The 16081-nt window shown below is 43.4% G+C and overlaps 1 protein-coding gene across 2 annotated transcripts in view; it reads left to right on the top strand.

Annotated features, from left to right (window-relative positions):
• GRIN2A (glutamate ionotropic receptor NMDA type subunit 2A) overlaps positions 1 to 16081 on the top strand; it is a 428650-nt gene that overhangs the window by 368148 nt on the left and 44421 nt on the right. For both annotated transcript variants that reach the window (XM_031658495.1, XM_031658494.1), the window contains exon 12: positions 13960 to 14147. In XM_031658495.1, coding sequence (XP_031514355.1) covers positions 13960 to 14147 — 188 coding nt within the window. The remainder of the gene's footprint in view (positions 1 to 13959; positions 14148 to 16081) is intronic.

The raw sequence follows: 16081 nt of genomic DNA, 5'->3' as shown, positions 1-16081 counted from the left end.
TTTTTCTTTCTTTCTTTTTTGTTTTTGTTTGAGACAGAGTCTTGCTCTGTTGCCCAGGCTGGAGTGCAGTGGTACTACCTCAGCTCAGTGCAATCTCCATCTCCCAGGTTTAAGTGATTCTCATGCCACAGCCTCCCAAGTAGTGGGATTACAGGGGTGCACCACCACACCCAGTTAATTTGTGTATTTTTAGGAGAGATGGGGTTTCGCCATGTTGGCCAGGCTGGTCTTGAACTCCTGGCCTCAGGTGATCCTCCCACCTCAGCCTCCCAAAGTGCTGGGATTGCAGGCATGAGTTACCGCACCCAGCCCAAGTGAGGTATTTCTAACCAACAGGTACCATTTATTGGGAGCTTACCTAAGTGCCAGGTACTGTTTTAAATGCTTTGCCTCCATTATCTAACTTAAACATCATGACAACCCTATATGACGGTGACTATCATGATTTTCATCCACCTTTGAGGAAATAGGCATTGACAGATTAAGCAGCGTGTCTGGGATCAATCTTACTGCAGAGCCCATGCTTTGAGTCCCAATGTAAACAAAATAAAAAATATGACTGTTCTCATAATATTCCACAATTAAGGCCGTTTCTAATTGCCCACCATTATACAAAACCTGATACCAATTTTGTTCATATTTTTACTTCAAAAGATCTCTTTTTTTCTTTAAAATCTTTACTACTGTTTCAAAAGGGCTAATGTTTCTTCTTCCATTGAAATGAGGAAAATAAATGAATGCATGGAGCTAGAGGGTGGAGGAAGTGAATTTCTTCTATTCGAGCCAAGCCACAGGAAGCACATGGTCAGAAAATTCCTCTTGGGGAAGAACTGTGAAGAAGCAGGAACTCCCTGGCAGGTTCTATATCGTTAGGGATCACCTCTTGTTTGTTTTTGTTTGTCTGTTTGAGACAGAGTTTCACCGGGGCTGGAGTCTCAGCTCACTGCAACCTCCGCCTGCCGGGTTCCAGTGATTCTTGTGCCTCAGCATCCCAAATACGGGGACCACAGATGTGCGCCACCAGGCCTGGCTAATTTTTGCACTTTTAGTAGAGACAGGGTTTTGCCACGTTGTTCCAGGCTGGTGTCAAACTCCTGACCTCAAGTGATTCACCTGCCTCGGCCTCCCAAAGTGCTGGAATTACAGGTGTGAGCCCCCACACACCTGGCCCACCTCTTGTTATTGCTTGCTGAACTCACATGGGAACTTCAAACATGTGATCTCATTTCCTCCTGATTCAACTCTGCCAGACAGTCATTTTCTCCATTTGTAGAGGAGGACACTGAAGTTCAGGCAGAAGCCAGAGCTCATCCGAAGGTTAACATCTAGTGAGTAGTAGTGGCAGCATTCAGTTGAAGACCCAACATCTTTTCTGACCCGTGATGTTGTGCTAATCCTCTGCTTGTCCTGAGAAGGGAACAGCTTGGCAAGGGTTGTACCTATCTGTTACAAGGTCGTGGGGTTAGGAGCTGGGAAGTTGCTCTTGCCCATGAAGCATCGCAGATTTGGAATAGCTCAGCTTCCTTTCTCCCCACCGTAAAATTATAAACACATCTCCACTGACCCAGGTGCTAAAAAGGTCATGGTGTTAATGTATCAGCCCTGTGTGTTCTCTTGCTGCAGGGAGAAGTGAGTTTTCCTGGCACTGGACTCACTCAGGCCACCGAAAGCCTCTAGCACAGGTTAGAAGACACTGTTTACACCCCATGGAAAGTGCCCGGGGCCAACTCCAGACAGCTGCCTCTCCCAAAGCAAGCCCTGCCTCCTTCCTCCTGTAGAGAAATGCAGGTGGAGGAGTGATAGGAACTCAGGTACTGCACCTTCAGGTGTCCCCAGTGAAGTAGTTTCCTAGGGTGGCCATAACAAATGACCACAAGCGTGGTGGGTTGCAACAACAGAATTTTATTATCTCAGTTCTGGGGGCCAGAAGTCCAAAATCAAGGTGTCAGCAGGACCTTGCTCCCTTTGAAGGCTCTCAGTGAGGGTCATTCCTTGCCTCCTCCAGTTTCTGGTGCCTCCAGGTATATCTCGGCTTGTGGCTGCATCACTCCAATCTCTGCCTCCATTTGCAGGTAACCTTCTTCCCTCGGTATGTCTCCTCTTCTAAGGACTCCAGCCATTGGAGTTAGGACCCACCCTAAATCCAGGATGACTTATCTCAAGATCCCTAAATAATTATATCTGCAAAGACACGATTTTCAAATAAGGGCATACTCTGACGTCCCAGGTGGACATGAATTTGGAGGTATACTCACCTAGGCTGTAGTGTGGTTTTCCCATCATCACCTCCTGATAGGTGTCTGACATCAGCACTGCCAGAGGAGGCTGTCCTCAGTTGTCTTGGGGACCAGGGGAAGAGGCGATGCTGTCTAGTACTTTATCTGGGCATGCTGTGAGGAGTGGTGTTGTATTCCACAGGGATGCACAGCAGAGAGGTATGCAAAGTGGATTCTTGCTTGTGAACTCCCACCGTCACGTGGTAATTGTGCTGGCTGATTTCCCGTACCATCCCTATCCCCTGCCTCCTGGTCTCGGTTGTTTAGGTAGCCATCACTCCATGCCAGGAGGTATTTTTCTTTCTGAGACAGAGTCTGGCTCCTTCACCCAGGGTGGAGTGCAACAGCACGATCTCGGCCCACTGCAACCTCCACCTCCCAGGATCAAGCAATTCTCCTGCCTCAGCCTCCAGAGTAGCTGAGATTACAGGTGTGCGCCACCATACCCAGCTAATTTTTGTATTTTTAGTAGAGATGGGGTTTCACCATCTTGGCCAGACTGGTCTCAAACTCCCGATCTCAGAGGATCCGCCCTCATCAGCCTCCCAAAGTGTTGGGATTACCGGCATGAGCTACCGTGCCTGGCTCCAGGAGCTTTTATGAGTACATTACCTGTAACTCTTCATTTAATCTTCACAGCTTCTCCATGAGGTTGGCATGCCTGGCATCTCCACTGTATAGATAAGTTAAGTCATGACGCAGGCACAGTGATGGTAAGCTTCAGAGCTGGGATTTGAACTGGCTCTAGGAGTTATGCCCTTAACCATTTTGCTATATTGCTTCTCATTAAAAAATATATCCTCATTGTAAAAAAAAAAAAAAATGAAAATACGGATAAAGAATCATTCCTTTGGCTTGGCATCTCAATGCCAAACTGTTGTCTGTTTGATGTACGTTCCATTTCTCCCAGACTTTTATTATATGCATTTGTATGTGTTTTTGTTTTTGTGTGACAGAGTCTTGCTCTGTTGCCCAGGCTGGAGTGCAGTGGTACGATCTTGGCTCACTGCAACCTCCGCCTTCTAGGTTCAAGTGATTCTCCTGCCTCAGCCTCCTGAGTAGCTGGGACTACAGGAGTGCACCATGAGGCCCAGTTGATTTTTGTATTTTTAATAGAGATGGGGTTTCACCATGTTGCCCAGGCTGATCTCAAACTCCTGACCTTTAGTAGTCCACCTACTTCGGCCTCCCAAAGTGCTGGGATTACAAGGATGAGCCACCGTGCCCAGTATGCATTTGCATATATTTATATGTCTGCACATAAGAATATAATTTTATTCTGTGGAATGCTGTCAAACTCTATGCAGTATGTCACTGTTTGGTTTTCAGTGAACGATATATTTTGGAGAGCTTTCCATTTTTTGCCTTCATTCTCTTTGACTGCTGGAAAGAATTCTATGATATTCATGCATCAGAGGTTTTTTAAAGCATTTTGTTCTTACTAGATTTTTTTGGGGGATGGGATGAGGGCTATCAGTCATATGACTGTGTTAAGGATCATTGGGGATTCCTCTGTGTACCTCTACAAGTGGTTTTCTAGGAATGAAACCAGGACATAGAATTTCTTGGTGTAAGTATTTATATTTTCTAGAAGCCTTCAAATTTATATAGTCAATTTATTTGATTTGCTTATTTTTATATTTTCTGAGTGGATTGTGGAGTAAAAAATGCCTACTTTAACATTCTGTCTCTAATAGCAGCTGTGTGACCTTTGGCGAATTAAATAACTTCCCTGAGCCTAATTCCCACATGTGTAAAATCTCACTTCCTGGAATTCCTCTGAGAAATAACTAAGTTGACTTATGGAAAGTACCCTGCACTCTATCTAACACATAATAGCATTTTCACAAATCTCAATGTTTTTCATAATCTCTCTTTCACTCTCATGTTTTCTGGCCCCCGGGAGTCCCTGTCTTTCAGTCCTCTCTGTGTGACAAGTTCTGCGGTATCATCACTATTAACAGTATGATGGGGTGCTTAAAGGCTAAGCATCCTGGATTCGAATTCTCACTCCAGTAACATCCAGTGTTGGGACCTTGGAAAAATTAATTAACATCTTAAACTACAGTTTTCCGCTCTTATAAAATTATACTAATTGTGCTGCCTTCACTTAGAAGTGCATTGCAAAGATTAAATGAGATATTCAGGCAAAGAGTCCAGCACATAGTAAATGTTCAAGAAAAGTCTGAACAAAGGAAACTTTTTGAGCCATCTAATATTATAAAAATGCTATGGTTCATGAAATCAGCAGCAGAATGGTTAGCTCTGATCCCAACCCTTGAAAAGTCCACTCTAAGAAGCTCCATAAAGAGTAACATTCCAGAAAGAACCAATACTGTGCCGATGTCAGAGCGTGAGTTGTGGTGAAGAAAAAACAGTATTGCATAGTGCTTTGCAATTCACCAAATTTATGACTGTGACTTCATTCAACCAGTGCACCAACATAGGAGACAGATTATGTTTTCCTTCCTGTCAGATGGGGAAATCAAGGCTTAGAGAAATATTTAGACTTGCCCAACTTTCCACAAAGTGTGCAGAGCCAGTTCTCTGACCCTGCGTCCCAGCTGAGGCCTTGCACTGGAAGAGCCCGGCAATGGTGTCCTGAAGGCGCACTGCTTTGGTGAGTGACAGGCCGGTCTGGAAACATTGAGCAGAGATCTCTGGGCCTCAGTGTCCTCATCTGAAAAATGAAGAGACTGGATTACATACTCTGTCAACTCCTTGGGCATAGTCAGTTTGGGTCTGACATTAAATTTAACAGAAACAAAGTACTTACAGCTAGATGGATTTGCTCAACCATTTCAGTCCTTCCCTCTCTTTGAAATTAGCAGTCAATAGACAAAGTGGGTACATTCCATCTCTTGGGTATTCTTTCTGTCTCTTTCTCTGTCTGTCTCTCTCTATCCCCACCCTCCCTCTTTCTTTCTCCCCCTCTCCCTCTCTCTCTCCCCTTCCCTCTCTATTAGCCCATTTTCACACTGCTGATAAAGACATACCCGAGAGTGGTAATTTACAAGGAAAAAGAGGTTTAATGGACTCACAGTTCCATGTGGCTAGGGAAGCCTCACAATCATAGTGGAAGGTGAAAGGCATGTCTTACATGGTGGCAGGCAAGAGAGAATGAGAACCAAGTAAGAGGGGAAAACTCTTCTAAAACAATCGTATCTCATGAGATTTATTCTCTCCCATGAGAACTGTATGGGGGAAACTGCCCCCATGATTCACTTATCACCCACCAGGTCCCTCCCACAACAGGTGGGAATTATGAGAGCTACAATTCAAGATGAGATTTGGGTGGGGACACAGCCAAACTATATCACTGTCCTTCTCACTCCCTCCTCATCACCTTCTTCTATCCTCTTTCTCTTTGTTTCTTTCCCTCCTTTTTTTCTCTTAGTTTCTTGCAATTAATATATCTCACTTTTTATTCTCTCCCTCTCTGTACCTCACTACTATCTCTTTCTCCTTCACTGTTTCTCTTTCTCACTTTCTCTTTCTCATCTTTTCTTCTTTCTTTCTTTCTGTCTCTGTCTTCCTGTTTTGCTTGGTACCTCCTTCCATCTGGATCTCTTCCTCCTGCCTAGTTCTCTTCCTCTCTTTTATCCTCTCCTCTTCTCTGCTTCTTACCACCTCTGTCTTATAAAATCGCTCAGGATTTATTCTCAGCTAAAAAATAAATATTAACTATCCATCTTTTTTGCCCAATTCACAGTGAATATTATTGGTAGAAATAACCCACACAAAGTAAACTGACAAGAGCTGAAAGCACATAGGGTGAAATTTGGTATTGACTAAAAATCCATAGATGACTCAAATCTTCTCAGCTAATTTTGGTTCTCTGTACAATTTTGACCCAGGAGAATTGGACTTAGTGGAAATAATAACCACAAAAGGGAACTCAAAATGTCAGAAGTTATAAATTAGTAAAATTTGTTGTGGTCCAAATGCTGATTGATGAAGCAAATATTTATAAAATTTAAACACAAAAGAATTGACCCCAGTAAAAATGTTTCCAAAAAAATTGGAAATGATTTAACTATGCTATGCAAGACATCGATCGAGGAATTAAATTAGCTTAATGGAGTTTGCTTTGAAAAATGCTTCCTTTGTGAAAATTCATCAATATTGGTATAACTCTGACTTTAGAGTTTGTATTCACAAACCCAGAATCAAAATGTGATTCTAGGCCATTTTCCCAAAGCCAGTTTTAGGCCATCCTGTGCTGATGGCAGATAGTCTCTGTATAGGTTGAGTGTCTCTTGCCCAAGTAAACAATTTCAAAGGTTGTCATGCCCCAGTGGTACCATTTCTGGGGATCATGAATGCCCTTCCCCGATGGGTACCTGGTGGTGCTCCACACCTCCACTGCTTCTCTGCATAGTGATACCACCACTGCCAGACAATCTCCTAAATCACATCGGCATCTGCAATTACAAACAAAACACCTTCACTTCCATTTTAATCCATCCAACAGCCAGCCCTGTAATAAGGTATTATTTCCCGTCTTGCAGATGAAAAAACTGAAGCTCAGAGAGGTCCCATGACTGGGCTTCACTCATGGAGCTGGTGAAGATAAATCTGAATTGTGTTCCCTGTTCCACAGTTGCCCAAACATGCCAACTGACCTCACGCGTTAATGTGTTTCTCTTCCTGGCAAGTGTTTGGTTTGACCTGAAAAAAATACATTCAGTTATCATCAAAGAGATGTTTTAATTTTCAGTAACATACACACACACACACCCCCACACACACGCACACGCTGGTTTCATTAATTCATCAAGACAAGCAGTGTCTTGTTAAAGGCTTCTTGAATGTTAATGAATGAATAATTAACTTTAACTATATAATTAGCCTTTAAATGTGCTGAGACCCCCAGAGAGCATCTGCAAACATGCATAAGAAGATGATGAGCTAAAACCGGAAACTTTTGATTAGGAAATGTCAAGTCACTTGACAATACAAATTCCCATCCCTAACGTGTCCATGCTTCGACTGTGGGGTATGGTCCTCCCCGGTGTAGGGACAATTAGATTTGCCAACAAACAGTCTTGGGGCTAGGATTGGACTTTCAAGGCCATTGTGCAGGTATAAGAGAGACCCACAGACTAAAGGAATGGGGTCAGATCTACACACTTGTGAAAGCTGTAGCAGCTCTTGAGCGCTGTCAATAAGTCTGGCAGGAAACCACTAGGTTAAAGTAGCATGGGGCACATGTGACATCCCTCCTTACCTTGCTTCTTTGCTAATTTACAGAGAGGAGGTCTTATTTCCCCCTCTCATTCTGAATTACTGTCATTTCTAATCATCTGTGCTCCTTGAGGAACTGCCGGTGATGGAGAAGGTAATGGCACCCGCACAGCCACTAAGACGCCTGGCAGGGGGTGAGCCTGTCATGCAGCTAGCATAGCGTGGAATTCATTTGGGCTCCAGCACTGCTCTAGCCCTCATGATGGAAAGCCAAGGTGTCTTTGGTCTGTCACAGACATTGGAGAAGAGTGATCACTCCTCTCCAACATCTTCTATAGGGAGTGGAGGCAGAAAGGTGCCATGGACTCCAGTGTGTCAGATGGGATCTCTCTCCTCATCATGGGCAACATCCCACAGTTCTCAGACCTGACCTCTGAACCTCCTGCTACCCAGTGGGAGAAACACAACCCTGGTACCTGGTATGAACTGAGAATGTGGCACAAAGACAATTTCCTCTTGAAAAAAGGAAGAGAACATGCACCAAGCAGAGAAGAGTAACTGGGTTCCCTTAGCTGTGTGTTCTTAATTGGGCTTTCAGCTGGCTGCTCTTGGTTCTAAGGAACCAGCCCCTCAATGGTGTTCCAAGCCAGTGCTGCCAATGCCAGGCTGCAGCCTAACAAGTCATTCTGCATGCAGCAGTCGCAGCTCAACCCCTGTAAATGCCGTTGGTCCACATTGGACCAATACTCTGACACTGTCTACTATGGAAACTAAGCACTTGAAATATGGCGCGTTTCTATTTCAGGTGGCCTTTTTTCTCTTTCTTACCTTCCATCTTCAACAAGAAGCTATGGCCACCTACACCTAAATGTCTTCCGATGGACTGCAGTAGACTATGTTAGAGGCAAGAGTTTTCTATGAAGGTAACTCCAGCCCCTTAGATGACTGTGCGGCTGTTAGGAATGAGACAGATGAAGTGGAACAACCCACCACAACTATTGAAACTCTGGCTGCTCTGGCCCCATCCTTGCCTCTTCTTTCAAAACATTTGGCTTATTTATAGCTAAAATCCCCAATCTGAATTTCCTAAGTAATAGAGTTGCCTCCACTTACTCCACAAGTCTTATGGATAACATGGCTTGATCACAGTGGTTATGTCAGTTGCCTTTGGTGTCAGACTGCGTAGGTTCCAATGCAACTTTTGACATGTATGGGCTGGGTGATGGTGCTGAGTCACTTTAATGCTCAATGCCTCAGTTTCTCCATCTGACAATAGGGAAAGCGGTAGTATGCCCATCCCTGCACAAGGAGAAGGACCAAAAAAATATAATAATGCATATAAAGTATGCAGAACTGGATTTCTCCTATAGGATCCATAAAATTGGTGAGCCCTTTTGCCATAAAATCTGAATTTGATCAAATGCATTTATGTGTTTTGAGCATTTGTTTTGTTCTGAGCATTGCACACATACTTTACTTATATCACTTTATTCCCAACAGCCCTTTAAGGGCAAATAATGTTGGCTCTATTTTTCTTTCCTTTTATTTTTCTTTTTTTTGAGATGGAGTTTTGCTCTTGTTGCCCAGGCTGGAGTGCAATGGCGCAATCTCGGCTCACTGCAACCTCCGCCTCCCAGTTTCAAGTTATTATCCTGCCTCAGCCTCCTGAGTAGCTGGGATTACAGGCATGTGCCACCTCGCCCAACTATTTTTTTTTTTTTTTTTTTTGGTATTTTTAGTAAAGACGGGGTTTCTCCATGTTGGTCAGGCTGGTCTCAAACTCCTGACCTCAGGTGATCCACCCACCTCAGCCTCCCAAAGTGCTGGGACTACAGGTGTGAGCCACCATGCCCAGCAAGTTGGATCCATTTTTCATAGAGAAAACTGAGCCTCAGAAATACAGGTGCTTTGCCCAAAGTCCCTGATGACAAATCTCAGAGATTTAGGGGATTTTTATTTCTAACAACGGGAACAATTATTTTTTCTGATAGAAAACAGATCAAAAGTAGACTTTTTGGGTCAGAGCAAGAAGGGAGACCCAGAGTCCTGCTCCCTAAGCCTCCCCCTTGCTTGCCACGGAACATGTAGGGCTGTGCCGTCCATTGCCAATAGTCCATAGGCACGTGGGATCCCCTATGTTAAAATCTAAATCAATGAAATTAAATGAAATCTACAACTCAGTTGCACTAACCATATTTCAAGTGCTCAACATTCATAGTAGACCGTGTCAGAGCATTTCCAGCATTGCAGAAAGTCCTATTGGACAGTGTTGTCCTAGAGGGTTTTATAATATAAAGTCTGGAAATATCACCATGGAGCCCCAGGCTGCCTTAGCCTCTCTGAAACTTTTCTGCTCATAGACAGAATAGGAAAATAATAACAACAATAATAATCATATCTTGCTACTGGATAGTTGTGAGGCTTCAGTGGGATGATGTCTGTAAAATGCTAAGTATTTTATAAAACACCTTGCAGACAATGGCCATCTCTTTTTTTCAAAGTGATTATTAGTGATTCCATTTGCTATTATTTTAATTCATAGTTTGTTCCTGCATCAGTTTGCTCAGGATAATGGTCTGCAGCTCCATTCATGTCTCTGCAAAGGACGTGATCTTGTTCTTTTTATGGCTGCATAGTATTCAATAGTGTGTATGTGCCACATTTTCTTTATCCAGTCTATCACTGGTGGGCATTTAGGTTGATGCTGTGTCTTTGCTATTGTGAATAGTGCTGCAGTGAACATATGTGTGCATGTGTCTTTATAATAGAATGATTTACATTCCTTTGGGTATATACCCAGTACAGGTCTTTGAGGAATTGCCACACTGCTTTCCACAATGGTTTCACTAATCTACACTCCCATCAACAGTGTATAATCATTTCTCTTTCTTCATAACCTTGCCAGCATCTGTTATTTTTTTGACTTTTTAATAATAGCCCATTCTGACTGGTGTGAGACAGGGTCTCAGACAATGACCATCTCCCTTAAAGGGGACTGTGTATGCCCCAGGATGTTTTTAAACATGCAGCTATCTGTAGCCATTGTGTGTAGGCCCCAGCTTTCTAGAGTCTAGAAACCAGTTCGTGTGGCCTTACGGTTTCCTTTCTGTGTTGTCATTACTTTGGTTCTGACATGGCCCTAAGATGACAGTCAGGCCATGGAGGGCTGGCCCATTTGTGCCCCTCCATGGCCAGACCCCTCTGAGAGCATGACCACCAGCCCACCCCAGTCATGCGAATGTGTAATTGCATTGGTCAGAGTCAACCACATCTTTTGCAGCTGTCCTGCCTCTGACTTTTCAGCATTGTGCTTTTACAAACTTTGTTCCCAAAGAAAACTTTCTTTTTTCCTTGTACTCATATGTCTGTTTGTTGCTCAGCTCAAAAAGACCTGTCATGAAATATGGTACTGATTGGCAGATGTCTATGCCTGTCCATAAAATACCAACTTAAACTGCTTCTGGACAACTCTCATGTGGTTGCTAGGTACATGGTTAGATTTCCAGCCCAGCAGCACCCCAGGACACAGTGGCTTAGCAGGATGGGAGAAGGTTTCACCCCATGAATTCCAACAGAGGGCCTTAATGTTTGAATGTGCCTGTGTGTACGTGTGTGTGTTTATGTTTATTTTTTGAGGAATGGAGAGATGAGTGTTGGGTGGGACTTAGAAAGTCTAAATAAAACCAAGGTTCTGTATCTCCATGGCAACTTGGATATGGGAAGTATTGACGTTGCAAGTATCTCAGCTTTTTCAAGAGACCAACACCTTCCATGGCCCTAAGTCCTCAGGATACATGTGTTATCCAGAGTTTCAATTTCCCTATGGATAGCCACAGAAGATGTCTATTGGCTCATAGAATCTTAGAATGCCACAGCTGAACAATTGTCTCAGCAATACCACAATGACCACCTCCTCTCACAGAGGAGAAACCAGAAATCCAAAAGGAGAAAGTGACTTTCCTTAGGTTGCACCATCATCCTAGCCTAGACTAGAACTCAGGTCCCTTTTACGTACTACTCCAGTGTTCTTGTTACACACCTTACTCTCACGATACACAAATTACTTTTGACCTTGTATAACTCTCCATCCCATATTTCTATAGGTCTCACTATTGCTGGCTGTTTCTCTTGACTTGCTGTCATCAAGCCAAGCTCTAGGTTGCTCTAGGTTACAAATGACATTTCTAGGTTACCATCACTGTTGCCAATCAGTGCCCAGTTCTCTTCTGCTACTGCTTGATCTGATTCCCTTTAAATACTCTCAGAGCTTAATACCAAGTCTCTGATTCCCCCACCTTGAGATCAAAGCTTCAGAGTGTTTCTATGGATGAGACAAGTCCTACAGTTTTGCGCCACCTCAAACCATTATAGAAACAAAAAAATTAAAATGAAGAACATGGCTGTAAACCTGCCAAATAGTTTTGTTCCCATAGGGAGTCCTTCGGCAGCTGTCTCTGAAAGGATGCAGTATTTCACATCCTCTCTTTGCCATTTTTATTTTTATTTTTTTGCTTCACTGTTTTATGTTTTCTTGTTAAAGAAAGAAAGGCAATAAGGTTGAGAAAGTGTCATGAAATTGAGTCATCTCCAATTTAGTTTTCTTACTCATTTTAGAGTTGAGACGTTCATCCCTGCATTCCACAGTGATCATTTCAGCCTCGTTAAATAACTTTAACATTTGGAAACAATATCCAGGACCACTGATAGGGATCTAATCATAATTAGGGCCTGTAATCCCAGCACTTTGGGAAGCCAAGGTGGGTGGATACTTCAGGCCAGGAGTTCAAGTCCAGCCTGACCAACATGGTGAAACCTGTCTCTACTAAAACTATAAAAATTAGCCGGGAGTGGTGGCAGGCACCTGTAATCCCAGTTATTTGGGAGGCTGAGGCACGAGAATCACTTGAATCCAGGAGGTGGAGGTGGCAGTGAGCTGAGATCGTACCATTGCACTCCAGCCTGGGCAACAGAGTGAGACTCCATCTGAATAATAATAATAATAATATTTAGGCACAATTGTGCCCTTGGAGAGATTACCTGATGTTTGTTTTCTGGGGCATGCATAGGATTTCTAAGGAAATGATAACATTCCACATTTTGAACCGCATGGTGATTTCAAGGATATATACGTATGTAAAAATTCATCAAGCATTTTATTGCACATACATTATACCTCAATAAAAATAAGTATATCAAAAAATTTAAAAGTGCTACGTTTATTGACGTGGAAATATATTCACTATGGAATGAGAGAAGAAAGCAATTTGTGAAATAGTTTGTGTGGCATAATCACATTTTCAGGATTAAAACAAGGGTTGGCAAACTACAGCCCATGGACCCATCTGTTTTCCTAAATAACATTTTATTGGAACAGAGCAAAGTTCGTTTATTTACACATTCTCTATGGCTGCTTTGGCGCTATGTCTTGGTTTCCAAGGGCAGCCATAACAAAGGAATGCAACCTGAGTGGCTTAAACAACAGAAACGACTGTCTCGCAGCTCTGGAGGCTAGATGTCCAAGATCAGGGCATGTGCAGGACCACGCTTCCACCGAAGGCTCCAAGGAGGGATCTATCTGTTCCAGGCCTCTCTCCTGGCTTCTGGTAGCTCTTGGCTTGCAGCAGCATAACTCCAGTCTTCATATGGTATTCTCCCTGTATGCATGTCTGTGTTCAGATTTCTCCTTTTTATAAGGATGCCAGCCACAGTGGATTAGGGGTTCATCCTACTTCTGTATGAATGTTAGGGGTGGACACAGTGCAGCCCGTAACACCCTAGAACAGCAGAGTTTAATAGCTGCAACAGAGACTGTATGGCTCACAAAGCCTCAACTATTTATTATCTTGTGTTTACAGAAAAAAGTTTGCCAGTCTCTGTGTATGCGTGTTTGTGCATACTCATTAAAAAGTTTGGAAGGCTGTTCACTAACAACAAAGGTTGCATCTGAGTTATAGAATTATAGGTAGTTTTAATTTTAATGATTTTTAATACTTTTCTATATTATTTGGATTTTTAAACATTCTGCAATAATTTCTGTATGATAAATAAGCAGCACACATATTTCTCTTGGGAGGAAAAAACACCATTCCTATTTAGTTCCTTTCTCCTTCACATATACTACCACCAAATTCTTCTGCCCCTTAGTGGTTTATTTTTTTCTGATGCAAACCTTTCTAAATAGGCCAGTGTTCTCTACTGTTGGGAGTGTTAAGGACAAACACTTAGCAAACCAGCAAACTCGACTGTTTACTCACTTGGGTATATGGATCCTTCATGTCTTTATTTAGCTGCCTCTTGTAAGTTGGAGAGAAAAGGTTCTGGCTTTTATCTCCTCATTAAAAATAGATCCTTTTATGACGAGGGGATAGAGAGGCCATGAGTCATCATCACCAGCATGAAAGAAAGTGTGTGATGCTTTCAGGATCAGGCCTCAGGAGCCAGACCCCGAGGTGGTACCTGGCCATCCCTCTGACCCCCTGGTTTCTTGTCATTTCAGGAAGCTGGATGCTTTCATCTATGATGCCGCGGTCTTGAATTACAAGGCCGGGAGGGATGAAGGCTGCAAGCTGGTGACCATCGGGAGTGGGTACATCTTTGCCACCACTGGTTATGGAATTGCCCTTCAGAAAGGCTCTCCTTGGAAGAGGCAGATCGACCTGGCCTTGCTTCAGTTTGTGGGTGATGGTAAGACCCGAGGTGACCCCTTTCTTTAGGGGGACTTGAGACCCTCGCACTCGCTCTGTTTGTTCCTGGGCTTCCCAGTAGATCTTTGCATGATGAGTTTGCTCCCTAAAAATATTTACTGAGTTCCTGTCACATGAAACCATGGTTCTTTAGATTGCTTATAATGGAAAGCAATTCTAGATAACTAAATTTAACAAACAAAAGTATTCTAAGGATACAGTCTCTCTCGGGGGATTTAGGAAAGAGTTAAATAGGTTTAGAAAAAGACAGGAGACAGGGCAGTCCTGGTGCCTTAAGTGGGAATTCATAGGCCTTATCTCTAGGGCCGTGGTTCTCAGAGGGTAAAGGGCAATTTTGTCCCCCAGGTGACATTTGGCAGTGCCTGGAGACACATTCAGTGATCACTGCTGGGAATGTGCTTGCTGATCTCATGGGTAGAGGCCAGGGCTAGAAGATGCAGGGAAACACCTTACAGGGTTCAGGATAGCCCCCTACATCACAAAACACAGAATTATCCAACTGCACATGTTGGTAGGCTGTGGTTGAGAGACCCTGCTGTACAAAATTACATAACTAGGCTGTAATCAGTCCCAATTTCATTCCAGAGAAAGGATTCCTGATGCGTTTTGAGGTCAAAGACTCTTTCCTAGACTCACCAGGCATGACTCAGGGTGGGGTCAGGTTGTACCAACTTGGCAACTCATGTTCTTCTCCCATGGAGGAATGAAGGAAATTCAATCTCTGTTACAGCCTAATGAGACTGTGGCATTTATAGAACTAAACAGCCACTTGGGCCAGCTGTGTCACCAGAAGCATTTCTTCCTGTCTGCCCTTTCTACTTCATAGCTGGTAATCTCACTGTAGCCCAGAGTTTCCTGGCATGGCCTCTAGAGACTGGCCATGGCTTGGAATGGCAGGTTGGTTTCCTTTTCATTAATAACACTGAGGACATGGAAAAAGCAAAGTCAGCTCAGATAGCAGGTTAACACCAAAAATGAGCTCAGTATGAGGGGGATAGAAAGGCTCAGGCCAGAGGGCAGAAGCACCATTCTAATAGGTGGAGGCTATATTCAGAGATGGTTACTGAATGTGCTATGCTGGGCTAGAGGTGGGAGAGAAAAATGTAGTTACCACTACGGTGAAATGCAATATCAAAATAGGCAGAGGTTAGCTAGTGCGTAGGGTTGGTGTGAATTTGAATGAAGTGCACAATTACTTCTGGCTTCTTATCTGCTTTCTATTCACAGAATTAAATCCTAGATTCTCACAGTGCCATCAAACATGCGAAAGGTGTTTTATATTTAACTCCCAAATAAGAACATCTGAGTCTTTGAATTCCCCTTAGGGCATTCGTACCTTCCTCAGATCACTGGCCATGTTCTCTGTTGTGTAATAATGATTTGTGGCTGTGTTGGTCAGCTTTTTGCTGTGAGATCTTAGAGGCGTACAATAATAAGCATTTCTTTTCCTCATGGTAGCGCAGGTTGAGTGGAAAAGCTCTGCCTGGGGTGGGGATAGTGCCTCTGCTTCCTGCCACAAGCCCATGATTTAACAGTGTGGTCTCTGCTCCACACGTGTTTATGCTGTCTCAGGCTGAAAGGGTAGCAGCTACCTGGGGAAACTCTTTTCCTGGCTATGGCAGAAGCACAGAAAGGAATGCTTAGCTGCACAGGCACATTTCAAGCCGCTGCTTGGTCATGTTCATGTCTGCTAATATCCTTCTGTCCAAAGCAAGTCAGGTGTCCAAGTTCATGGTCAAGGGATTGCGGGTATACTCTACCTTTCATATGACAGATTTTGAAGTTTTATGGCAAAAGTGTGGACACTGAGAGTACACTGAAGAATTGGGGCCAAATGTTTTGCCTGTCACGGGGGTGGATAAACACCCTTACAGGGGGGAACTACTCAGCAAACAGGAGTCTTGTTTCCAGCAT

This window comes from Papio anubis, chromosome 18 (genome assembly GCF_008728515.1).
Source record: "Papio anubis isolate 15944 chromosome 18, Panubis1.0, whole genome shotgun sequence".
NCBI classification, from domain to species: Eukaryota; Metazoa; Chordata; class Mammalia; order Primates; family Cercopithecidae; genus Papio; species Papio anubis.
Note: the sequence above shows the minus strand (reverse complement) of the source record. Positions and strands in the feature narration are given on the sequence as shown.